General features: G+C 34.7%; 3 protein-coding genes across 3 annotated transcripts; 1 reads left to right on the plus strand and 2 right to left on the minus strand.

Annotated features, from left to right (window-relative positions):
- Window positions 1-1,233: 1,233 nt before the first annotated feature.
- On the minus strand, window positions 1,234-4,259 carry LOC119189997. The gene is made up of 3 exons (XM_037440942.1): window positions 3,746-4,259; window positions 2,982-3,074; window positions 1,234-1,372 (listed from the first exon to the last, which is right to left on the minus strand). Exons 1-3 carry the CDS (start codon window positions 3,844-3,846, stop codon window positions 1,249-1,251), a joined length of 318 nt encoding a protein of 105 aa, XP_037296839.1. The 5' UTR covers window positions 3,847-4,259; the 3' UTR covers window positions 1,234-1,248.
- A 940-nt stretch (window positions 4,260-5,199) lies between these two features.
- On the plus strand, window positions 5,200-8,932 carry LOC115444703 (nucleoporin Ndc1). The gene has a single exon (XM_030170587.2). The coding sequence runs from the start codon at window positions 6,159-6,161 to the stop codon at window positions 7,332-7,334; it is 1,176 nt and encodes a 391-aa protein (XP_030026447.2). The 5' UTR covers window positions 5,200-6,158; the 3' UTR covers window positions 7,335-8,932.
- Window positions 8,933-11,353: 2,421 nt separating this feature from the next.
- Window positions 11,354-18,296, minus strand: LOC119189981 (protein unc-80 homolog; the record flags this gene model as incomplete). The annotated part of the gene is given in 12 exon segments (XM_037440854.1): window positions 11,354-11,707; window positions 12,352-12,443; window positions 13,843-14,030; window positions 14,353-14,549; window positions 15,134-15,247; window positions 15,333-15,455; window positions 15,656-15,847; window positions 16,147-16,312; window positions 16,676-16,860; window positions 17,178-17,390; window positions 17,545-17,668; window positions 18,162-18,296. Coding segments are annotated over 12 exon segments (1,848 nt in total), but the record flags the coding sequence as incomplete, so codon positions are not given.

The raw sequence follows: 18,296 nt of genomic DNA on the forward strand, positions 1-18,296 counted from the left end.
CGCATTATATGATTTCCGGCTGTAGACTATAGATGCCAACACGGCTGTCTAGCTGAACAGAGACAGTCTAGTTGGGATTCTCATAACGTTGTTTCGTCCATGTACGAAAAAATATTCAGGTCGAATTGATAACCTCCTCCTTTTTTTGAAATCGGTTAAAAAGTAGCCGTAAAAACGCATGAAGCCACTGATCGTCAGACAAGACGTCAGACTTGTGCTACCAAAAAGTAGTCATATGACTACCTTTGGTAGCTAGTTGGTACATATATATGTATAAATGGGTAATAATATTACTATACTTAACTAAATGTGAAATCCAGACTAACTACATACTGCATGTAACTTTGGTCACTCTCTATTGCCACTTAAATACATCGATTGCGTGACATACGACAGTGTAATTGGAATTTTTGTTTTCATATTGATTTGCATCACATGAATAAATAAAGTGTGTAATGTAAACTACTAAAACCACGTATAAATCTTTTTTCGTCTGTGTGGAATACCTCTATAGGCATAGTGAGAGGGTTTTTTGGAAAACAACTACAAGTTTTTCTGTTTCGTATATTTTATGTGGATTTATTTGCATAATATGTAGTTCTATATAAAGCATAAACTCATTGCTAGTTATACTATCGTGAGATGTAGACACCGTTGAAGGAATACGAATGTACTCGTTGTACTTAGTAACTATTAGCTTTTGGTCGCGGCTTCCCGCCCGTGTGTGAAAGTTTTCCGGAAGAAAAGTCCCGCTATATATGTTCCTGGGATAGTAAATCTATAGCTTTTCCTGGATCTCAAAATATCTCCGTACCAAATTTCATTGAAATCCGTTGTTTAGTTTTTAATTTTATCTCGTTAAGAAAGATAGACAGATGCGGCGAAGGACTTTGTTTATAATTTATATGTTTTAGAACTATTTAAGAGGGACAATTCCGTCACACATGGTTGTTGCGTTTTAACCAAACGGTTACGTAAACACGCAGCGCACGCAATGGAAGATTTTAAAAGGAATAATTTTTTCCCGTTTTTGCAACATTTTTCATTAATGCTCAGCTCCTATTAGTTCTAGCGTGATGTTATAAAGCTTATAGCCTTCCTCGATAAATAGGCAATCCAACAATAAAATAATTTTTAATTCGATCCAGTAGTTCCTGAGATTAACGCGTTGAAACAAACATACAAACTCTGGAGTTTTATACATATAACAGTATAGATTTAGAAGAAACACGCTGCTTTAATATTATGTTAGTACGCACCATCAACCAAATTCACTGTGGCATATATCTCGGATGCTGTGTCGCCACTGTCGTGTCGGCCGACGGGGTGTGGGATCTCTGGCAAACTTCGCTGACTGTTTTGCGTAGAGGTTCTGTGTAATAAAAATGATTATTTAACATATTTACGGACATATTGTCATACGTATTTAAGGGCTGGTTTTTCATACTGTTTTTCGAAATCTTCGTTTCAAAAATAGGTAGAGTAATGTTTATTAGTATATTAGCTTTTGATCGCATTCCATGATTGAAAAAAAGTGTCAGTAAATTTTTCCTATAATAAATATATTCGGCGCAAAATTTCCTCCAAATTTATTTATCGGTTTATGTGTGATGTGCTTACAAATATCGTTTTTTTTTCGAAAGCTTACATTTTCATTGGAATTGCGTTATTGATTAATCACAAGCTTTATTTTAAAACGAGATGACATTCAGCTGTTACATGTAGAGATCATTGTTTAACGGTTTTCCTGTTTTGTTACATTCAATATTATGAAATCCCTACTGCATTACTAATCAAGGTCAAGAATAGATTGTGTTTCTCGTTACACATAAATTGCAACAATTAAAATGACTTCTATGACATAGTTACATTAAATTAGTATAACTTATTTACAGCACAATGGAAACTATAATCTTAAGTTATAAGTTAAAAGAATTTATAACTCTATACATATAACACCAACATGCAATTAACCGAAGAGTTGTTTACGTTTGCTGTTGTCAATGATTAGTAGCATGGAATGATTAGAATTGCTGTAAAGCAAAATATAACTGACAATGTTTACAATTATTTAGCTGTAACAATTTATATTTTATATTCATGCACCTGGAACATAACTGTTTAATCTACATTAACTCATGCAAAAGGAATAGAGTCTAAACATAAATATTGTTGAGAAGTTTTAAGAAATATGTTAGTTTAAGCTGTATATGCAGTCTATAAACACATGTAAATAAATATATTTAATTATCCTGCTTGATCATACACACTTTTAACTTCTTCATATGTATCAAAATATATCTATTGTGTCTATTTAGCTTGCTTAGATATGATACTGATTGGTTGATGATAATAACATGTACCCTAGTACTTCCTAAACTGTAAAGTTTACTGTTTTTCTTTGTATCATCTCAGTTTATATTCAGATTGATAAGAATTAAATTAAAAAATACAACACTGGTATAGTGTGCATTCTTGGCGCCCAAAATTTGCCACACAAGGTTCTGGGTTAGAGCAAAAGAAAGTCATTTCTGAACAATAAATCACACATACCTCCTTCATGTCTGGTTTATGTAATAAAAGTAAAAAATATGGTTTTAATCTAGATTTTACGCATTTTACCATTCCCCTAAAAATTTCGATGACGGTAGCCCTGCCTTACCCCAACTATCACACCATGTTACGCCACTGACTTACAACAAATATAATATAAATAGTTTTATGTAATTAAATAACAATAATATATTTATAAACTATAACATCTAATCTAGATCCAAGATAAACAGGTTATTTAGTGTTAAACCCTTTGCGGCAGTCAGGTACATATACAACACCTAAAACATTATTTTCAAAACACGAAATAATATTAAGATTATAATAAGCATTTAACATCCGTTTAGAAAAAATTTAGTATGTTATAAACATGGTTAGGCCCTCGTTAGGTTTTGGTCTCTAGGGCATGCTGGGACTACAAAACAAACCGCTTGATTGAGGCAGGGGTGGTGGGCGTCGGAGATGGTACCTCCTCGTCAAAACGTATTTTGACCACACCGGCCGTTCCAACCAACTCACTTCTGTTAAATGTCAAAATTAACATTTCCTATAGTATACACATAATATTGATTGACAGCAGTACGAAATGTTGACATAGTGAGCTGAATTAAGTTCATAAATGTCTAGTAAGGTAGATAGGTAGAATTTTACATTGTCCAGTATGTATTACAGCATTTTTATTAGATTAAAAAATAACAACTATGTTGAATTATTAAAATAAATGTCTAATTCCAATAAATGTATATCGGAATTATGACACTCAAAAGAAATAATACAATTTATGACGTGTCATTAAAAAAATAATGCATCAGAGGAGATATTCCTGTTTTTGATTTTATCAAAATTATGTTACAGGAATTTCAACACTACAGTGGTAACATATGGTTTGAAGTTTGAATATTATCTTGATATTTTAATGATTGGAGTGCTATATGTTGCAGTATTAAAATAGCACATGCTTTTGCTTGTCTGATACACAAATGACTTAGTTCATTTATTAATGTATATATTTCATTTAATTATATAATTAGATTTAGGATCCTACTAGAATATTTATATAGTTCCTACGAATTAAAAATTTTAATACTATATAGTGAATATATGTTTAATATATGAATAGGTATTACTTGAGATTATTGATTTTGATTGAATGCATGATTATTTTCCGTTCAATATAAAAATATTCACTTACTTCTGATTAGAGTTCTTGCAGCCGCATACACATATTGAAAGTACGGTGACGAGGGTGACAAGCACCCCGACACTCAAAGCTATGTCTATTAGAGTATACATAACAAGAGTTCTTCAATTATTTGATGAAATTTCCATCCCAAGCGTGTATTTTATTAAGTCACTACACCCTTAAATAGAAATGCTCCTAATATACAACTTTCTTCCATTGGAGTAAAAAGTGTTGAAATGTAGGACACTCCTAATCGTGAACACATAAACTTAATCAAGGGTAGTCCACTTCATACACTAGGTTTTTATTAATCTTAAGGTGTTTTTCATTAAACTTTTTGCGATATAATCACATATCAATAGTGTTTTAATAACGCCTTATAATTTCATGTATCTTTGCTAAACACGTCCATACTACACAAAAGTATTCAGCACCAACAAAAGTAGTGTTTATATTCTCTTTGGCAGCAATTTTTTTTTTAATTATTCGTCTACTGAACAGCCTACAGACTTTCAACTATACTGCCTTGTCTTTGGCACTAACCATTCAGCCAACCTTAATATTATGTTCTTTTGGATCAACTACTGATATAGGGTAGACCAGATTGTAATAATATCGATTTTTTTTTAAATTATTTGGGAATTTACGCGCAGTAAGCAAATAAATGTCATATTATTGGGTATCCTTTATAACTTTATATATGCTTTTATTTCATGTAGTTGTTCCTTTTTATAACTACTAATTCTAAAATTGCAGGGAAATACGCCCAGTTTCGTGAAAAGGTCACTGAATGACTTTTAAATTATGTATAATTAATTTTCTATTGGATTGAAAAAAACTACGTTCTTGTTCACTTGCAATTAGCATTCTAATAATTAAAATGTGTTAAAATTGTTCACAGGTCAATTTTTATGAATGGATCTATGTTAAATTATAATATGTATAGATAGAATAAAGGCAGCACTCGGATTATCCTTGAGTGCGTGCATGATAATATCAATTATTGCACGTTTCTCAAAAAATGGATTGAAAATGAATATTTTGTTTTTATAAAATACTTACATTTTTTTTAATGGAAACAGAATTATAGTATAAAAACCACAATATTTGGAACCGGTCAGTAATGTATCTGATTACATTTTGAAATCACCTACTCTAATAATAATAACAAAGATTTTATTAAATTTTCACATACAATTATTCATTTATTTATCATTATCATTATTACATTTCATTACATTGCATATCTAGATCCTTATGTTATCACTGAAGCAACATACAATAGTGTTGGATAGTCCATTATTAATACGGTATGATATACAAGTGGAGTATGAATGACAAATGTTGCAAAAACGAGGAAAATGTATTCCTTTTGAGAGCTTCCGTTGCGTGCGCTGTGTTAACGATTAAAGTTACACAAAAAAACATGTACGACGCAATTCTTTATCATAGTTCAAAAATATATATTATAAAACAAAAGTTCCCTGCAGCATCATTCTGACTATATGAACATGATCAACTCAAAAACTACCCAACGGATTTCGATAAGGTATGGAGATAGTTTGAAACACTAGGAAGGACTTTTATCCCGTAAAACCCTTTCACGTGGACGAAGTCTACCATAGGAAATCTACCATACCAGTCTAAAAATAGATTGACCTTTTAGAATATCTAGGGTAGTAGCTGATATCGATTAGGTTCGGTCGTCAGGGCGCAAGTACGTCACTAGTCACTACTCCATATTTCATTTCAAGTTGCAAGCTAAAACGGCAGTTTTTATTTTGTTTTCAAATATGTCGGTTAAAATATTGTATTGTGTACTTTGTGGATATTCCACGTGAAGGAAGAGTTACAAACCATTTATGAGAGTCGCAAACGTGTGTACAAAAGTGGTTTTGTGTATTTGAAACAGTAAACGTGGGTGCCCTTAGAATTTTCAGTTAAACTGATTAATTTGAACAACCTCCACGATGGTTACGAAAAATGATATATTTTCCCACAGATTGATTATTTCAGTATTATGGAACATTGCTATGCAAATTCTACTTGCTATTGTGTTAGTTTGGCTAATTCAAATCGACTTGGTACATCCGATGACATGGATATCTTCTACAATCAGCTACATTTTTAGTTGGAAAATGTTCTTTAACATAATACTCCTGGGATTGGTTTCATTTTTCCAAGCTTATATATACGGGAGTTACTACATGACACCAATGCCTAAATATTTCACCAGATTTTCTATGTTCATGAATATATTTTCACTGCAGAATTTTATATTGAGCATTCTGTATGCCCTGAGCGGTTATTTTACTATGAGCCTATATTCATCTCTGTCTAAAACCGATATATTGAAGAAAAATGTGTAACATATGACGGGCAGTGCCTTGTCGAGTCAGGCTTGTTCATTCAGTTTGGTGGGATGTGGATGGGGTTGTACTACTTAATGAATGTCCACGTATTTAATGTGAGTACGCTGGTGTTCTCTCACATGTACCAGGGTAAATTCCAACAGATGAAACTGGCCATAAACAATATACTCTCTCTAGGATTCAAGAACTCCATACCACCTGTTATATATTACTGCTTGTTCTACTATGTTTGGGGAAATAAGCCAAGAAGCGCTGTCTCAGAAGTGTACAATTCATATCTGGAAGATCCTCCTCTTGATAACATATTCAATTTATTCAGATCTGGAATCTGGATTTCCTTGTGGTTGTACACCAGTCTATTTTTCATTTCGATGTACATCATGAAAAGCACATTTAACTTTATACTTACAGAACCTATGAATTTCCCCATTGAGTCTAACACCCATATGACAATATATGACGCATTGTCCCAGAGATATCAATTTTGTGAATATTTAGGGGCACAGGATTTGAAAATAATGTCACTGAGTGATCCTGCACGGAGATTGCAAATATTCACACTGTCGCAACCAGGTGGACATCCCAAGAACTGGAATAATTTATTGGACCAGTGTTTGCACATTATTAATGATTTCAGTCGTCAATTGGATACCCTTAACCACAATGAACAACAAGAAATTGAGGTATCTAATCGGAATAACATTTTAAATGCAAGACCTCATTCTGACAGATCCTATGATGGTATAAGAAATATGGCCCATTCACCAGAGTTGCTTCATCTTAAAAATCATAATAAAACCCCAGCTGAAGATTCATTTGCTGTTATTATGGAAGATGAGTGTAAAAATATACTTAATAGGATATGCCAAATGCCAGGCATAAGCTTTTTCTTTGGTGAGCTTACTGATACAAAGTTGAAATATCTCCTTGTACAAGCCCAGCCTGTAGTATGGGTATGTGAAGGTTTGGCCTTTATGGCAGCAGCCTCTTTAAAAGAAGATAAATATGGCGTTGTACAAAACGACTTGGCAAAAGTTATTACCGCCTTAATTAATCTCAAACAAAATTTAGAAAAATTAACAAAACCAGGTTTGATGTCCAGGAAACATGTGCTTAATGATGCATATGCTATAAAAATGAGGGCAGCACTGTTTTCTTCTGTCAAAAGGAGTATATATAAATTAGTAATCACATTTTCGGGAAGTATATGCATGAAATTCCATTAGACCGAGATGTTCAACTTGCCATACAGCCATATCTGTTATTAAAAGAAGCTTAAAGTCATTTATTTTATAATTTATTATCATTTAGCAGACTATATTTGTAATGTTCAGTGGTTTTAAATTAATTTTGTAATTATTTAAAAGTACATATAGTTTTGATTAACATATTAAAAAAGAATCAGTTTAACCAGTGCATTTATTTAGAACATCATTTGTTGCATTTAATAAAATTAACCAATTTCATTATTCTTTGATATTGATACTTATAAAAAATAGATATTAAAGTCTAAAATTGGTTAGCAACATTTAACACAATCTTTAATAAATATCTTTTTTGTAATGTTGAAAACATACAACATAACGGAACTGTAGTTTGATGTCTTTTTAGAATTAATATAATTTTACTAACTGAATAGAGACGATATATTTTAATAGTTTTATTATACTTTTACAAAGAAGAACATCCCTTGTATGTAATGTAAATTTATAAAGATCTAGTGTTTAGTAAAAAGTAATGAGAGGCATTATTTTAGTGATGCCACAATTTAATCTGTCCTATCATTACATTAGGACAAATCTCCATTCTGCAATAAATGGTAATAAAGTGCCAAATACTCAATACCTACATATTCAGGTACATCTCTGAGAACAGCCAAATTTTAACTGGTTTATTCCTTGCATGTATTACCCTTATTTTCCATAAAAGTATAGTTAATGTAATTTCCATATAATGTATATCATTCCTATTTGAGATAAGTATTGTAATATGATATTTATTGGTGTCCTTTTAATCTTTTTCTATATATTACACCAAAAACATGAAGTGAAACAAGTATTTGTGTAGTTTTTTAAATTTTTGCACATAAGTGGAGATTAATAGGCACTAATTTTATCAACAGACAATATTAAAATGATGATATTTTATAAATGTATGTGATAGCAATAGATATTAGGTAGTAATATACAAAACATTTAAAAAAGGACATTTGTTGGTCCTACCATTCTTTGGGATGTACTGGTACAAAGCATGGAAAAATGGGATCATCCCAGATACATCATGATGAATGGCCACCTTACATACATATAACTAATTAGGTCTAAAGTGCAGTAACTTCCAATTCCTTGTATCATTATTTTAATATCTACATATGACAAAAAACTTTTTCGATTGTTAATCTTGATCTTTGTATATTAATATAAATAAAAATGTTTGCTCATAATAATATTTATTAACCCATAATTAAGAACTAAGTCATTTACTCTGGTTGTTAAATGTATATTTATGTAATTTATATATAGTGCGTATAAAGTAGCTCAGTTTGTGAATTGTTAACCTAAGATATTAAATGGTTCCTTTTAAATGTAAGTCCAACTGGATACCTATAGAGAGAGAATGATTCTGACTTGTCTGAACCCTAAGAAAAGTTGGCACCAATATCAATTTTGCAAATAGATACCTAGTTATTAAATTATTATATATACCGATGATTATAAGAGAACCATATTTTAATAACTCAATCTCAAACCCATATTGATATGTACTTACGTGTAGATTAGTGTAAAATGTATGTGATTCAATAAATTGGTGTACGAGCATATCATTTGCAAGTTTTACTTGTCAATTCCTATTGAGCCAATGACTAACTGCATAGAATATAGATGACTTACATTACATTTCTAACATGAAAAACACAAGTTTGCTGACCATATTATCTATACTATTATATAAAGCTGAAGAGTTTGTTTGTTTGTTTGAACGCGCTAATCTCAGGAACTACCGGTCCAAACCGAAAAATTCTTTTTACGTTGGATAGCCCTTTGTTCGTGGAGTGCTATAGGCTATATATCATCACGCTATACCCAATAGGAGCGGGGCAGTAATGGCTAATCTCAGGAACTACCGGTCCAAACTGAAAAATTATTTTTGCGTTGGATAGCCCTTTGTTCGTGGAGTGCTATAGGCTATATATCATCACGCTATACCCAATAGGAGCGGGGCAGTAATGGCTAATCTCAGGAACTACCGGTCCAAACTGAAAAAATCTTTTTGCGTTGGATAGCCCTTTGTTCGTGGAGTGCTATAGGCTATATATCATCACGCTATACCCAATAGGAGCGGAGCAGTAATGGCTAATCTCAGGAACTACCGATTCGAACTGAAAACATATTTTTGTGTTGAATAGTCCATTGTTTGTGGAGTGCTCAAAGTTATATATCATCACGCTATGACCAATAGGAGCGGAGCAGTAATGGCTAATCTTAGGAACTACCGGTGTCAACCAAAAATTCGTTTTGTGTTGGATAGCCCTTTATTTGTGGACCGCTATAAGCTATATATCATCACGCTATGACCAATAGGAGCGGAGCAGTAATGGCTAATCTCAGGAACTACCGGTTTGAACTGAAAAAATCTTTTTGTGTTGGATAGCCCTTTGTTCCTGGAGTGCTATAGGCTATATATCATCACGCTATGACCAATAGGAGCGGAGCAGTAATGAAACATGTTGCAAAAACGGGGAAAATTATGAGTTTTGAGAGCTTCCGTTGCCTGCGCTGCGTAAACGGTTAAAGTTATGCAACAATGATGTATGACGGGATTGTTTCACTTAAAAAGTTCTAAATAATATAACAAAGTCCCCGCTGCATCTGTCTGTTACGTGTTAAACTCAAAAACTACCCAACGTATTAAGATGAAATTTGGTATGGAGACAGTTTGAGACCCTGAGAAGAACATAGGCTCCCGGGAAACTACTATTTTTGTAACGGAAAACTTTAGCTTGAAAAACTTTATAACGCGGGTGGAGCCGCGAGCAAAAGCTAGTATATTATAAATGCGAAAGTTTGTGGAAATGTTTGGATGTTTGTTAGAAGTAAACGCAAAAAACAAATGGACGTATGAATTAAATTTGGCACACGGGTAGACGGGAGTCTTGGATTAACAGATAGGTAAGTATAGAATTTTTTATGCCAGCTGGAGAGAGGAGTTTGAACGCTGTAGCCTCCTGTTATGTTTCACAGTAATGGTAGAGTTAAAGAGTCCATGTAATGGTAAAGAAGAAGGCTGCACAGCGGGAGCGCGAAAACGCTAATCCCACTCGAATAATTCGCAATCATTCATCTCAGTTTCGACATCCAAAGCGCTTTGTCGGGGGACCAGTAATGTACCCCCGAGTCGTGCTTAAAATGCTAGTACTGGAAAGGCGTGTTCGGTTCTAGGTCCCGGAGCCATTCTAAAGTGCTGATGCAGACCACCGTGGGGTTTTTAGTCCGTAAAAATTCGACATACCCCGTTTACTTGCAAATGCACGACGGGGATTCAAGAGGATTTTCTCCATGACAAAAAAACATAGGTAGTTTTTATGCCGGTAATTTGCTACCATGCGAAATCAGATTTTAACATAGAAGCCTCCAGCAGCGTACAATTCTTTAGGGACTTTTGGAGCGGGAAAGCCTTTTCACGGTGGGAAAACAGCGGGTAACGCCCATAAATTCTTATTCGGTAATTTTCGCGCGCATGCGCTGTTCTATCGAATTTTATCATGTCGGATACATACATTAGGTACGTAACATCAAAGACAAAAATCAGCTATCCACCTAACGTAACTTAATAGTCTTATTATTATTCTAAAAGTTAGCAGCAAATAATTGTCAATTATATACTAACAGAGCACGCTTTCAAAATCTAAGTATATAAGCATGCTAAATATCACCTGGTCTTATGATCCGTTCAAAGTTGGCAACAGTTTTTATATTTACTTATATTAAGTATGTTACAAGATCGATTTGGCTAAGGAGGTAGAAGCAAATAATAATTTTATGCATTTGGATGATTTTATAATCGGCCGGTCGCTTCCTATACAACCTCCAGGATCCAGTTATGGCAATCGTCCCAGGCGAGTCGAGTAAGAAAAAGTTGAGGTCTTGCCTTAGGCTATCGAATACTACCTACCTAACTATGATGTAGTTTGGGAAATAAATAAAACAAATTAAAATTAGAAGCATCTATTAAAATTGTCTACAAAAGTAAATCCCTATATTTCGAATTTCCATATCACATAGATACTTAAATAGATTTTAATTGGTAAAACATAAAATTTACTTAATAATCATAAGTAAATTAGTGTACTAAACTTAAAGTATTTCACACTAAAGTAGATGTATGCATTAACATTTACTGTAAACTAAGAAATTCTTAAAGTATTTAACATTCATACTATTTTGGCGTATTTTTCTAACAATATTTTAATTTCTATGAAATTAAAGGAGTGTATCTTCATCACGTAAATCGCTACTAAGTAAAAGTGATCGCTGACTGGCCGCGCCGAGCAGTGCAGTACGCTCGGCCGAAGATGTGCCAGACTCGCAGCTTAGAGAGGCTGATAAGAAAGAAAAAAAATACACTTTACCATGTCAGCCACAATAAGTAAGTAACTAACGTATTTTGTTGATTTATTACAATAAGACCGTCATTCGCTAAACATACAATAAAAAAGCTCAGATAGGAAAAATAGTTTCGTAATAATTTATTTACTGTCTAATTATTGTTTAATTATGTTTTATTTGCGGAATATCTTTAGGCTAAATACGTCTGCAAATGCAGGTACTTGCTCAAACTCTATTAGAATGTTTATTTATCCCACCCCAAAAACAAGTATTGGCTAAGATATCAGGTGGGTAAAAACATACGAATAAAATATTTTGGCTGTCCATAATCAAATTAGAGTCGCTTCTCCACAATATAGAGATGTAACTATTTAAGTAATTTATTGTTTTTATAAAAAAAATATAAAATCGTGAAGATATTTTAATCGCTGCTGATGGGTGTGGCATATTCCCCTCTCCTTTTTTGTTGATAATAAAAAAGCTGCAGACGATTGATCTGAAGTTAAAATATTTATCTATGCGAGTAGAGCTCCACGTAACGCTATTAAATTTTAAGACTTTTAAAGATAGGAAAGAAGACGAAGAGGCGGTAATAGAACCGATATGAGCCGTGGGGTACATACGAAGGAGTGTTTACCGTCGGGGCTGGCGTGCGGGGTTGCGCTCGGGGAGCGTTCCGCCGCGCCACCTTGTGACTCCGTCATCGACACCTGCAGGCTGTAGCTCTCTCTGTAACATACCAGGATAACTTGTATACCGGTAAAGTGCAAGGGAAAATATATTTATGTTTAGTTAGTATCATTTGTGTGTTGAACTATGTAATTAATTATGTAGTTTATCAAGTAGACACGAAAAGTTTAAAAGGATTATTGGCCTATAAATGGTCGTAATAGCTTCGTTTACGCAGTATTTGAATGAAGTTTCTCTGTTTTGAGGCTCTTCCTCGAGAAAACGGTTTTAAGTATTAGTTCCACACATTTGCGGCGCTCAATTCGAGTGGGAATATGTAGAGTTTTACGAATAATTGCTTTAAAAATTAATTTTAGGTCTTTTTGAACAGTTGAAATTGCCAAGATGTTAATTATTGAATTTTCTTTTTTAATAGTGTTGAATTTAAATTAATGTAATGTGTACTTTAAGAAGAGATGCACGGAATCAACGATTTTAGTAGCATTTTCATTATATAATTAATGAAACTAAGTATATCCATATTACAAAAAAAATTAAACAACCATGGTGTAAAGAATTTTTTTCCTATACGTATTACAAATTTCGAATAGATACTTCTAAAAACACGGTTAGCGCATCGTTTTGCTTAGGAAAATAACTTAGGGCTTAAAATAAATGTTGTTTTTACTTTATAAAAATTAAAAAAATAAAACGAAAATTTAGATATTAAGGTTATAGCTTAAGGTCCATTTTTCATACATTTTGTTTCACCTTTAATCTGGGTAACTAAACAAGTATTGACAAGTAAAGAATTTAAATTCACGTCTAGTTAGTGATTAGTTCTCGCAGTTGAAAGAAAAACGTAAAAATAATTAATATGCATGGATATTTCGGCCTTTAAAATTTCGTCGTATTAAATTTTAAAGGCCGAAATATCCATGCATATTAATTATTTTTACGTTTTTCTTTCAACTGCGAGAACTAATCACTAACTAGACGTGAATTTAAATTCTTTACTTGTCAATACTTGTTTAGTTACCCAGATTAAAGGTGAAACAAAATGTATGAAGAATGGACCTTAAGCTATAACCTTAAATTAAAAATTTATACATATAAGTACGTAATACAACACTTAATAGTTGATGTGATATACAAGACAACACCAATTAATACTACCGACATAACGTGTTCATGAAGACAATTTGTTAGTGAATGAATGTTTTGTAAGTCAATCCTATTATGGTTTCGTTAGATACGACTTTGCATGTCTGTATTGGCAGCATTTTGTCGTAAAAGTTCATTTCGATGTGAGATTTGAAGTGTTATGAATGACACAGATATATGTGTTTTATTATGTATGAAAAGACAATGACACAATGTCGCCAACTGTCTGCAGTCGGTTACGATTTCATGCACACACACGGCTGCATGCACAACAGTTTGCGGCATGTCTATTTACTGGCGCGGCAGTAATGCTAGCCTGTATCCCGAGGTGGAGGAGGTCTGCGAGATTTCGCTGTCGTAGGAGGTGTCGGTGTTGGTAGCGGCTGGTAGCAGGAATGGTGGTTGCGACCACGCGCGCCGGAGCGGCGTGCTGTCCGCGCCCGGCGACGACCCCGAATCCGACTCGAACCGAGCCAGCGACGGCTGCACACAGACGTACATAGTGCTTCTCAATTACATAAACAATAACATTTCTGTGACAATTTATTCTGACTATACGTCTAGGTATACAACAAAATTTTAACCTACTTTTGATATAGGTCACAAATTAGGTACAGCCGATTAGTCAAAGCTGATTATTCCAGCTGATTTCTATAATTAGCACGTTAAAAAAAACAGTATAAAGATTTCGTTCGGTTTTATCAAGATATAGAGTCATTTGTTATGATTTGCACAAGATCATTTGGTTAGCGGTTTGCCCGTTTCGTTAATTAGTAGAATAAAATATGTCCATATGGGGTATTACCTCAGGCTTCGCATGCCGGCTGCGTCGGAACTTGAAGGTCTTCTTGGAAGGTCCGTGTGCTCGCTGCAGTCGCGGCTTATCACCATCGGGACTGTCGGTGCGGGCCTCCTCCATCCCCGCGCACATGCCCCCAGGACTAGTGCCGCTCACACGCGAATCAGGCGACATTGGCGATAATGGAGTCATGGATGTTTCACCTGGACATTCACTAGTGTTACGACGAGAAAGGTCTTAAAGCCTAGTAAAGGCTGGCAGAGTCACATGGGACATTGAAAGTGATATTTTTATAGCTAAAATTAACCAGGAAGTGAATGAGTGTGATAATATTTGAGTACTGTAGCTCATAAACATTCATAAGCCGTAGAAAACATATTGCGCTACCGAAGCTTAACGTAAAGAACAAAAGAAATATGTAGAGTCATTGGCCAATTTTACTGATTAATGATTCGAATTATTCCACTTAATTAAGTATAAAAAAAGAAAATATTTCATATCAAGCATAATCAAATATTTAATTTAAGAAACATTGGTATGCACTAAAGACATACTCGTAAAGGGAGCATTGTAAATGACTCATTTTTACCATACTTTGTTGCTGTATATACATGTAGATAAAAGAAGAATCAGACGGCACTTCAAATAGATTATCTTTGAGTCCGAGGTGTGATTTCAACAGATAAATTGAAATAGGTCTGTAGTCATTACTCAGAAATAGGGTCGTAATTATTTTTGCTGATACTATTTCCTTTATTCAAAAGAATCGTAGGATCATATATATTACCTGATGTGAACTTGAACTCTACAGAGGGCACGAAGCGCAGTTTTGTTTGAGCACTAACATACGACGGGGTGCTAACAGGCGGTTTCGAGTCAATCCCGTAATTGTTTACAGATCCTGTGAAATAACTAAAGAGTATGAGCATAAGAATTAACATTTAGTTCATAGTACATAGATAAGCCAATAATGTATTTTACTTTACCGACGTTAGAGTTGCCATTGTTTGTATTATTATTACAGTGATCGCTTTGCCGACCGTTGTTGTTCAAACCAATTTCGAATAGCGGCAATTGCTGGCTCGTTGTAGAACTACTCGACAGAGATTCTGTAAATTACAAGATATTATGTCTAGCTATAGATGTACTAGTTATAAAATATTGATGTGATCTCCAAGAGTCTATATGCAATTCTATTTTATATTGCTGGGTATACCACGCATAATACTATAAATTTTGAGCATCCAAGCGCTTCTTTTCATCCAATTGTGTATAAATTGATAACAAAATAAAATTGCACTAAAGTTACCTCTCTGGGCAGTAAGAGGTGCGGAGGGATGGTCGGGGGTGCGTGGGATACCACCTGCGCCAGCGCGACCCACTAGCATGGATATTAGCGACGGCCTGTGCTGTTGGTGTTTGTCTTGTACGTTCGAAGGGCGAGGGAACACTTCGGACGAACGTTTCCCACCGGCCTGACCCAGGTTTTCCGAGATTTGGTCTGTATAAATTTTAATTGATTCACTTTCATCGATAGAGCGTAAGTGTTGATTATTTAATAAGATAACGGTAATTAAATAGAAGGCCATACATATCCTATGAATCAATAAGCCGCCTTAATATTAATAGTATTTGTATATACCAATAAAATGTATAATAATATTTCACATATTATTTTAGTAGATATTCGAAATTAAACAATAGGCTCTCCCCACAAAAAATCAGCTCGGAGTTGTACGCGTGTTCCAGTTGCGCCTGTATTCTGTCTGAAATAAAGTCGTATGTATTATATATGTTTACCGTATTTGCACTGGTCGTGAGTGTCCCGCAGCGAGCGTAGCTCCCGCGCCAGGTCGGTGAGCAGTGCGCCGCGAGCTCTGGCGGCGGGCAGCTTCAGTCCGCGCACACGCTCACGCACCACGAACTGCATGTGCCGCTCGTTGTCGCCGATTGGTGGTTGGGACAACTGACATTGAAAGGTATAGGAGTAATTTTAATAAAGACAAAGACAATTGTCGACAAATTCAAATCGTTAACTGCCGCGCTGGTGTATTGCATGCCATAATTTTCGTAGAAAAGATACAGCCAATCATACCAAATTGGAATTGGATTGCGCGCGGTGGTCATAAATATTAAACTTGCAACGTCCTTGTGTTGTCGGTTAGTAATTTCAATATACTTGAGTACACATTATAAACTAATAGATACTTACACTGATATTTTCCTTGGCGAGGATTCTTGTCGACTGCAGCTTGTTTCGATAGTCAATTGCTACCGGCAAAGTCGTCGTAAATGAATCTATCAGTTATTAAAGCTACAATTATCTCACCTTATGGACAATAAACGGCTGTAACAGTATATAGAGCGGCGTGCGGTAGGTAACGACGTGTTCGAGGAAGTCCCACAGGTGGTGCGCGGCCTCGTTGCGGCGGCCGAGCTCACGCATGGCGCGCGCGATGCGGCCCCACTCGCCGCACAGCTCGCTCGAGAAACACGCGCACACTACCTTCAGAGCTGGGAAACAGTTGTGTGTATGTGTTTTTTATAGATATAAGTAAATATAATATGGTGGTAAGTAGTCATTCGTAAACATCTGCAACGCTAGGGAAGTTTTAAGTGCATCGCCTATCTATAAAGGCTTGGGTAGGTATTAGGGAAAAAAGATTTAACGAATTCCATAAACTTACAAAATATTCTCATAAGATATTTACTAATTTTATTACTTAACTTGTTCTATTAAAAAATGTAATAAAACATAGTGACAATTAAAGGAATGAAAAATATTCGTTTGTAGTAAATGTTTATCTCCAGCGCTCGTCAAACAAACTCACCCAAGAACGCAATCCTATACAGCTGATTGGAGAGTCTGGTAGTGTTCCTGGTGTCGCGGCTGCCAGTGAAGGTGAGAGAGTTGGCGCGCGCATCAGCCGCGTTGAGCTTGGCGTTGACCGCCGCCACTTGGCCGGGTGGCGCCGGCGGGCATAACGCGTTTAACACTACTGATACCAGGTAACTGACGTCTGACTGGCGTAGGGGAGGAACGTCTGAAAGGCATAAGTAGACGATATGGTGGTTACTTCTGAAGTAAGTGTCTTATGCTTTGGCAGCTATGATTGGTTAGACTTGTAAATAAAATAGTTTGTATTGCAAAAGATCTTAGAATTTATGTTTTATTGACGAAAGACCTAAATACGATACCTTTTCTGCCACTCCCGACTCGCATACATAGCGGCATAAATAAATTCATCAACATGTTTTCGGTCTTTTCCGCCGTCGGGAATATAGCGCTGCCTCCGCACATTTGCTCTAAGGAGTAACTATCCTGTAATATAGAAAGTATAAACATATTATAGTGCCTAGTAATAATATCTTCTTTTGTCAAATGCTAATGTCTATTTTTATATATAAATGTTTTCTCACTAACGTTGCAGTTAAGTATATGGAGCTTAGTCACAAATAATATACATACAATGCATAGAGACTAATCCGATCTACCTAATAAAAAAGAGTCTGCTTTATTTTTATTTAATTTAGTGTATAATTTGGACGGCCAGTCAGCCACAAAAGTAGCTTAACAAATTACACATTTCAAATCACCTTTATTCTTTTATGTTCTTATTAACAACCGATTTTTCTATAGTTACATAAATTTCAAAGTGTGAACTTTATTTTACTTAAAGAAAAAATAATATTTTGATTGAAATGAATATGTAGAGGCGTTTTAAAGTTTTGAAATTATTTTGCTACTTTTCTGTTTAACTGTACATATGCAACGAAGATAGTCGAGTTATTATCAGTAGTGGCATAGTAATTACCCCAGTATTGATGACTTGTAGAGCAATGAGCAGAACAACAGTACTGCAAAAATGAGGAGGCGGTGGTTGAGACATTAATGCTGCTGTAGCAGACGATAAATTCTCTCCAGTATTATTATCAGACACTATTAAAGC

This window comes from Manduca sexta, chromosome 21 (assembly GCF_014839805.1).
Source record: "Manduca sexta isolate Smith_Timp_Sample1 chromosome 21, JHU_Msex_v1.0, whole genome shotgun sequence".
Lineage (NCBI taxonomy): Eukaryota > Metazoa > Arthropoda > Insecta > Lepidoptera > Sphingidae > Manduca > Manduca sexta.

What these genes read in the sequence shown, in the direction of transcription:
- LOC119189997 (XM_037440942.1), bottom strand. Translation starts at nt 3,846, where the DNA reads ATGTATACTCTAATAGACATAGCTTTGAGTGTCGGGGTGCTTGTCACC. An exon ending in TGCAAGAACTCTAATCAGAA is followed by an intron (nt 3,075 to 3,745) that starts GTAAGTGAATAT and finishes GACATTTAACAG; the next exon opens with AAGTGAGTTGGTTGGAACGG. An exon ending in ACCCCTGCCTCAATCAAGCG is followed by an intron (nt 1,373 to 2,981) that starts GTTTGTTTTGTA and finishes TTTATTACACAG; the next exon opens with AACCTCTACGCAAAACAGTC.
- LOC115444703 (XM_030170587.2), top strand. Translation starts at nt 6,159, where the DNA reads ATGTGGATGGGGTTGTACTACTTAATGAATGTCCACGTATTTAATGTG.